The 8,243-nt window shown below is 43.8% G+C and overlaps 1 protein-coding gene across 1 annotated transcript; it reads left to right on the top strand.

The window, feature by feature from the left end:
* Window positions 1–443: 443 nt before the first annotated feature.
* Window positions 444–7,726, top strand: LSMEM1 (leucine rich single-pass membrane protein 1; the record flags this gene model as incomplete). The annotated part of the gene is made up of 6 exons (XM_080912077.1): window positions 444–748; window positions 2,496–2,633; window positions 4,367–4,522; window positions 4,750–4,881; window positions 6,478–6,606; window positions 7,626–7,726. The coding sequence occupies exons 4-6, from the start codon at window positions 4,755–4,757 to the stop codon at window positions 7,724–7,726; spliced, it is 357 nt and encodes a 118-aa protein (XP_080768203.1). The 5' UTR covers window positions 444–748; window positions 2,496–2,633; window positions 4,367–4,522; window positions 4,750–4,754.
* Window positions 7,727–8,243: the final 517 nt, after the last annotated feature.

Genomic DNA, 8,243 nt, shown 5'->3' with positions numbered 1-8,243 from the left:
GGTCTCCAGCCTGGAACTCGTGGAAGTTGGCGTGAGGCTTGGTTGAAGACAAGTCATTGGCCTTTTCCTCTCCTTTGCTTCTTGGCTTCATGAGACAAAGCCTCTTCTTCCATCTGTACCCCTACCATGTTTGCTATTGCTGCAAGCCCAGGTCAGAGGTCTGAAACAGTGGGCTAGTGTAGACCTATAAAGCCCCTGTGAAGCTGACTTATTTTGGATACTTTGATACTTTGATACAGGAATGGAAATCGAACACAGCAGCCTTTATGCTTAGTTGTATTATCACAACTATTCTCTCTGCTGAGGTCTCTGGTCTGGAGTCCCTGCACACCAGCGGTCACAGTGGCAGCTACTGCCTGCTGCAGGGTATTTATACACAGGAGCACACCACAGCAGCAGGGCTAGGAATGTGCTAGGAATGTCAGCTGATACAGCCACTTCCACTGAATAAGGACTTTTAACTTCAGCTAAATAAGATCCACACCGGTTACCAACCGAATCAAGGCTTGCTGGTTTGTTATTTTAAAGCAAAGCTTCAGCAATGAATATCTAAAACTCTTAGACTAGGAGAAGCCTGTTCGGGCAATCTTGCATCACTTGGCTAAGTTAACACTAAATATAGACTACCGATTATGCACTGGGTTTATGGGCCTCGGGTGCATTTGCGAGCAGCAGGAAGATCAAGAACGGACTACAGAATTGGTAGAAAGTTTTGCTGTTGTTCCAAATAGTTAGTTGTCTTTTCCAGGTAACTAAGCAGTCCAGGCTCACATATTTTGTAAGTAATTTGCATGCTATTTCTTACTGAGCCCGAATGATGATTCTTGAGTCTTTGGGGTTTTCATTGCATGTGTTCTATGCTTTTTGACTGCTGCTAGAAAAGATGTAGACTTGATTTTAAAAATTGTCTCCTGACTCTGAAACATGACCTTGGGAATGCTGTTCATAAATGGCCGTGACTCACTCAAAGAAGCATCTTACTAGGCTTTGAATTCAGCCTTCATTGGTAAACAATTCTGAGTTTGTAATATTCAATATAATGTGGGTTATTTTTTTCTCCTTTGATACCAATACCTGCAGGAGGAACGTAAATGAGTTTTTTCAGAGACAATTTGTTGAAGTGTCTACTAGCAGTAAATCAATTATTAAATGAAGGCTCAACTTGTTAGCAGTGATCAAGAACTCGGAAAACTACTTACGTATTTCAGTTCCAGGAGCAGAAAGGGTTCCCTCAAAAGGATGCCACCTTGGCCGTGTGTGAACAGGCAAATCTGCACAGTGCAGTTGGGCAGGAAGGCTAAGTCAGTGTGACAGGGAATGGGATGTGACACACTGCACCAGCCTCAGTGGTTGTTCCCGAATGCCCTCTTTTCAGCTGCCAAAGATAGCAACTGCTGGTGTCAGCAGCTGTGGGTTCTGGTTTTCAAGATGTGCCCTTATACGCATTTACTGCGAGCCACTTGCAGGTTCTCACTGAACAAAGGTGAAGGAGATTGAGTTCAGGCTGCCAGGCTTACTTAGTACCATGTCTCCGTTCCTTAGATTTTCTGGCAAAACCTTCTTAGTCTGTGGTAACTAAAGTTTATTAACTGGACTACTACTTTGAAAGCAGACTTCTGTAACTAGTTTTCTACTTTGTAAATAGTTCTCCCTCCCTCCCTCCCTTCCCCCCCCTCTGCAACCCTAGTAACATTCCTGAGGGTGAAACAGATATTAAGTCAGATTCAGAAATTAACTGTGTATCAGTTACCGTGCCAAAAATAGAAGCTGTGTTTGCAACAATGATCCTACCATGTGACACATGCAGCTTGTTTTTCCTGCCTCCTCGTCGCCCCCACAAATAGTATTTGGGATAATAAAGTATAAGAGGGTGATGAAACAGAAAGCACTTCTGGAAATGTGGTTTAGACCCGGTGCCTAGGCAGCCAACATCACTTTGGGGGCGGGGCTTATCTTCCGAGGGGTGTGGTTTGCTCTCTAAGGCACTTTCCATCACAGCTGTTTTTTGTTTTGGTTTTTTTTGTTTTGTTTTGTTTTGTTTTTGGGTTTTGTTTTTTGTTTTTTTAGATCAATTATTTATTTTATGAGTACACTGTCTTCAGAGACACCAAAAGAGGGCATCAGATCTCATTACAGATGGTTGTGAGCCACCATGTGGTTGCTGGGAATTGAACTCAGAACCTCTGGAAGAGCAATCAGTACTTGTAACTGCTGAGCCATCTCTCCAGCTCCACTGGTTTTGTTTTAACTGTATCATGTCAAGGTATTCTCTTAGGACTGCTCCAGGCACACTATTTGAAGTTCAATAATTTCAATATTTAAAGTGCTTTATATTAATGACTCCGTGTATTCTTTCCAATTAAAATTTCAGGGTAATGAAAACACACAGTTTGAATTTATGAAGAAAAAAATCAGTGCATGACTTTCTGATCTTACTGTGTTTCTTAGCTAGGGATCTTTGAATATGTTTAACACAAGTACCACTAAATTTGTAGGTGCTGCTTGGAAATCCTCCACCCCTTCCCTGAGCACGCACATATAAGCCACATGTGTGTAGGTGCTCACAGAGGCCTGAGGAGGAGATCGGATCCCCCTGGAGCTGGAGTTTAAAAGGTGGTCATGAGATGCCTGATGTGAGTGCTAGGAACCAACCAAATCCAGGTCTTCTACTAGAGCAGCAGACTTTCCTAATGGCCGAGCCATTTCTACAGCCCCGAGGCGTTTGATTCTTAATAGTGTAGTTTAAGGAGCTCAGCAAGTATGGGATACTTTTCCCCTTAGATTTTCTACGAATATATCAGTACTCTTCCCCATTTAGTTTCTTCCAACTCTGTGGTTGGGTCTTAAATCTCTTCAGGGAATGATGTCAGGAAGAAACCTATTGCCATGTATGGCAGGCACATTTCTGCATCCTCCTGAGGATTATTTTAATTATGTAGACTTCTCTCAGTAAGTGCCAGGAGAGTTGGATCCCCTGGAGCTGAAGTTACAGAGGGTTGTAAACCACTAGGCACAGGTACTGAGAACAGAACTCAGTTCCTCTGCATGAGCAGCACTCACAACATCTGAGCCATCACACTAGCTCCCTACCTTGTCTTTCTAAAATTTTAACCTTTTAGACCCCAGAACATATATCACTGTGGACTCACTTTTTGAGAAGATTTAAAAAGAAAATAAAAGAGCTTTCTTAGGGATTAAATGTATGTCTTGGAAGCCATTTTACATCTTTCAATGACCCAGATTCTCTTATTATGTTAGTGTGTGTGTGTGTGTGTGTGTGTGTGTGTGTGTGTGTGTAAGCAGGAGCTAAGTGTCATGGGTTTTCTCTTTCTGCCTTGAGAACAGGGTGTCTAAAGAACCTGACTCACTGCTTGTCTCCACCATCACTGGGGCTACAGACAGGCACCACAGCACAGCTTTTCTGTTCTGGAAATGTGAAATCAGGACCTCATGCTTGTACAGCAAGGACAAGACACAACGAACTGTCTTTCCAGCCAGGCATTAAAGAGTCATTACTATAGACTTGTCTGATCTATAGGCTTTTCAGTGTGGAAGTTGTGCTGTCACGAGAGAATATTACCCTACTTGTAAACCTCAGCTGAAAAAGTATTTGTTATGTAGGTGATCTTAGTTTCTCAGAAACCGACAGAACAGAGCAGAAATCCTGGGACAGTCAAGAGTCCTGGAGAGATGGCTCAGCAGTTAAGATCACTCGCTGTTCTTGCAGAGGACCTGGGTTCAGATCCAGTCACTTACATGGTAGCTTACAATCTACCTTAACTTTAGTTCCAAGAAATCCAGCTGTCTTTTCTAGCTTCCTTGGGTACCCGACATGCATGTGGTCCACATACATACATGTAAGCACTCACAGAAAACAACAACAATAGCAAGTTGTTAGTACCTGTGTTTGCTGAGGTTTGGTCCTATAAAGTCACAGCCTGCCTGTAACGGTTAAACGATATATTTGAGGGAAAAAGAAAACTCAAGAAAACACAAGAGTTTTAATGATTTTTTTTTTTTTTTTTTTTTTTTTGCATTATTTGCCCTGTGCACGTAGGAGTGATGCTGAGGTACCATATGGCAGTTGGAGGGCAGCCTGGGAGATTCTGTTCTTTCCTTCCACCATATGGATTTCTGAGATCACACTCAGGTTGTCAAGTTTAGTTGGCAAGTACTGAGTGGTGGCAAGCTAGCTTACCAGGCCCCAAGATAGTGTGTGTGTGTGTGTGTGTGTGTGTGTGTGTGTGTGTGTGTGTGTGTTAAATTAGGAAATTAGAAGAGCTCATAGTTAAATATTGGTCTGTTTGTTTTATGGTCATTTTGTTGACTAGCTTATTCTGTCTTTATATCCACTGTTTTTGCACAGAGGACTTGAAGTATATTAAACTAGGAACCATGTAATAGGAAAAAAAAAAAAAAAACACATTTTGAGAGGCAATTATGAAACAAAAAACAGAGCCAGAGGAAAGAAGATAGAAGTGTGCAAGCCGAGGAGGAGAGAAGAGCATTACAGATAAGCAGGGTATGAATGGCTGTACATTAACCACACCTCTGGCTCTGGCAAGCAGAGTCAAAAGAGTACCCACTACATCGACCAACCAAAGAAGGCTTTCCTCTAGGTACAGCATGTCTTGCCCTTAGCCCAGCATTTGTGGATGGTAACTCATGAGCGTATCCAGCTTCCTCTGCTCTGGCTTGCGCAGCTGCCCGGCACATCTTCCTTTTCCTAATGTTGGTGCTTTCTTTCAGGCACAATGACTCATTCCTCTCAGGATGCTGGATCTCATGGCATCCATGAAGAAGGAAAACTCTATGTTGTGGATTCCATAAATGACTTAAACAAACTCAATCTCTGTCCGGCAGAATCACAACATCTGTTCTGTATGTATGATCCTGGAAGCATGGCTTTGCGTCTTCCTAAACCTAGCAAGGGCGTGGGGGATGTGTTTTGTGCAGTGGGGGCAGGGTGGGCATCAGCAATCCCTGGGCACTGGAAATGTTGTTTATCATTTAGCAGTTTTTAATTTGGGACCCAATAATTAAAACATTATTGACTTTCTTAGCGAGGGCTGAACTCAAAATTCGCGAGAGAAGCTAAGCATAGTGGTCTGTGCTTATGTTTCCAATTCTTGGAAGGGCGAGGCAGGAGGATTATAAATGTAAGGTCAGCCTGGGCAATCACAGGTCGTTCCTGGTAGCCTGCCTGCATAGGAAGACCCTGCTCCATGTCCTGTTTCTCCCTTTAAAACTCTTGAGGAAGATCCTATGGCGTTTTGTTACTAGGTACAGGGATTGCTCAGCCCCTTTGGTCTGACCATGGCTAGGTTTATTATAATCCCCGCTCCCCAGGGGTCTTGTTTTTATCAGAGATTACTGAGGAGGATGCTCAGAACATTCGTTAGATTATTTTAAAAATCATTAAAATTCTGTTCTGCAAAACGTCAACTTCCTTTTCTACTTACAAACTACAAATTGTCCAAATTAAAGTATTGGAAGAGACATAAGAGCAAACCAAAAACCTCCTAAATACACAATGTATCAGGCCTTTTGGGCCCTCTGGGCGCCATCTTTTCTAGTTTAACCGATGACTATTCAGACACAGGCGGGGATGGGCTATTTGCAACTTGCTTCCTGAGCACTCTACACTTACTGTCCAGTTCTATGACCGCTATTTCCATTCTAGTCTCTCCTAGGCTCTTCTTTTTGTCACCGCTCTGATCCTGGCCTGTTTTTAGCGCAGTGGGAGGTGTTGGTGTCAGCTGCGGTGTGTGTGGCGTGGGTTAGGGAGCAGCAGCTGTTGACGGGCCAGAACATGTGATGTACTTGATCAGATGATCAAGCAGCCAATTCAGAGAGGAGCAGAACATAGAATGTATATCAGCACTCTACCTAGCCCAGGGGTTCGCGGCTTCTATTCTAGGCTACCCGTGTGCTTTTAGGCACCGAAGGGGTTACAAAGTAGCTAGCGAGATGCAATTCCCAGCACAAAGCATTGAGAAGAGCCTGGCTTCTGAACAGATCTATCTTGGAAATAGCTTTAAGAAACCAAAGTACCCGAGGGGCTCTTTTGTCTAAATGGATGCAGACCTAAGAGATTATTCTGATAATAAAAGCAGTTTCCTGGGATACACCACACAGCTTCTGGTCTACTCAGGGAAGGCATCACATACCTAGCTCTGTTTAGGTTACCTAGGAGATGGTCAGTCCAGCCTCATCAACTTTCTGTCCCTTTCCCAAAGAATAATTCATGCCCCTCCACAGAGAACAGTTTCGAAGAACCTTCCAAACAGCTTCAGGGACATAGCTCAAGCCTACTCAATTTTTTGAATTCCAACAGAGAAGGTAAACAGCTCCAAAAGTGCTCATCCAAAGGCATCCCTAATGCAGAAGTCACTTTCCTGGGCCATCCAGGGAAAATGAGTGTGTCGATCACATTTCTGTGAGATGCGGAGATTCTGTCCCTTTGTTTTCTATCAGCTTTGGAGGAGAAATTCCCAAACGCTGCCACAACTCCCGGAAATGGAAGGCGGGGTCTGTTTTTTATGGGGCTGCTCCTGGTGTTGATGGTCAGCCTCACACTGGTCTTTTTCTCCATCTTCCTAAAAAGTAAGTATTCCAGGCAGATCTGTCTCTTCTTGGGTATGTGTCCTTCATAGCCGTAGCTTCTGTAGTTAGCACATCTCAGCCATCAGAATTTCCAGAAGAAGCCAGGGAGAGACCCAGTGTCTTAAGGACAGTTGGTTGCGCCTGGTCTGGGTCCTTGGGTACAAGTGCAGGGCATGCTCCCGCAGGGCCAGGTTACATTTGTGTGAAATATTTATTTATACAAGCTTTTAATTTGTAACCTAGAGCCCTCACTGCCAAATTATATGCAGTGTGTCCTACTTTTAGTTTTCTTTATTCACCACATAAATATCTCCATCACATTTAGATATAACACGCTATTTTCCTGAGGCTTTAACGCCCCTCTTCTTTCCTCATTTGCATATCTCTCAGAGGTCTCTTCTGAGTAGCAAGGGCTCAGCTAGAGCTAACTCAGGGGTTTTGAGGGTGGATTACTTCTGCCCTTTTTGATGCTAGCTAGCATCTGCCCTGTCTACTCTTGGCCTGGGCAATATTTGTCACCCTTAATTGGTGACACAGAGGTTTTCCCATATCTGCTCCTCAGACTAGAGACCCCCTAAGCAGATCATGTCACTGTTCTGTCTGGATAGTAGTAGAGGAGCTACCTACCTGGAGTGTGATGTGGTGTGTGTGTGTGTGTGTGTGTGTGTGTGTGGTGTGTGGTGTGTGTGTGTGGTGTGTGTGTGTGGTGTGTGTGGTGTGTGTGTGTGTGTGTGTGTGGTGTGTGGTGTGTGTGTGTGTCTGTGTGTATGTGTGTGTGTGTGTGTGTGTGTGTGTGTGTTGTCTCCTCCATCGGAGCTACCACAGTCCTTTCTTAGATCACCACTGTTTACTATTATCAGGAATTATTGCTATGTTCTTTCAGACTATAGAAAGCTACATGGAGCTGGGGAAAGGGAGGGTGTTGTTATCTTTGATACCATTTTTGAGACTGCCACCCTGTCATTTCTTCTGCCCTTTCATGCTTTTGGTACCTGACAAGTTTTCTCTTTTTGACTCAGGATCTCACTACATAGGCCAGGCTGACCTTGACTTTGAGATCTTCTTGTCGCAGCCTCCTGAGTTCTGGGAGTATAGGCATGTCTTTGCAATGGGAGTATAAGAAATGTCACTCCATGTCTTTGCAATGTTTCTTATTTGAGTTCATTCAGGAACAGAGGAGGAAGAGATGTTGATGATAATAAGACTCCTTTGGGTGTTGGAGGCTGAGCTTGTGGGAAGGGGTAGTGTATGATCTTTCCTGGGAAGACATGGAAAAACTGTCTGTTCACCCCACCTGGACAAGTCAAAAGAAATGACTATATCCAAACCCAGCTTGGTGAACCAATGAGTTTATTGGGATTATTTATATGCCTTAAAGGTGTATTAATAACTCTTCTGTTGCTGTGATAAAAAACACACAGCAAAAGGCAACTTAAGGAAAAGAGAGTTTGCCCATGATGCTGGGGAGGCACTAGAGCAGGCGACAGGCTTGGAGGCAGGAGCAGGAAGCTGAGAGCCCATTCACCACAAACGTGAGCACCTGTCCCCAACAACGTACCTCCTCGAAGAAGACTCCATCACTTAACCTTTCCAAAGGTGCCACCAATGTGAGCCACACGAAAATGCCTCAAAGGCAG

Source organism: Micromys minutus, assembly GCF_963924665.1.
Source record: "Micromys minutus genome assembly, chromosome: 1".
Taxonomy (NCBI): Eukaryota; Metazoa; Chordata; class Mammalia; order Rodentia; family Muridae; genus Micromys; species Micromys minutus.
Note: the sequence above shows the minus strand (reverse complement) of the source record. Positions and strands in the feature narration are given on the sequence as shown.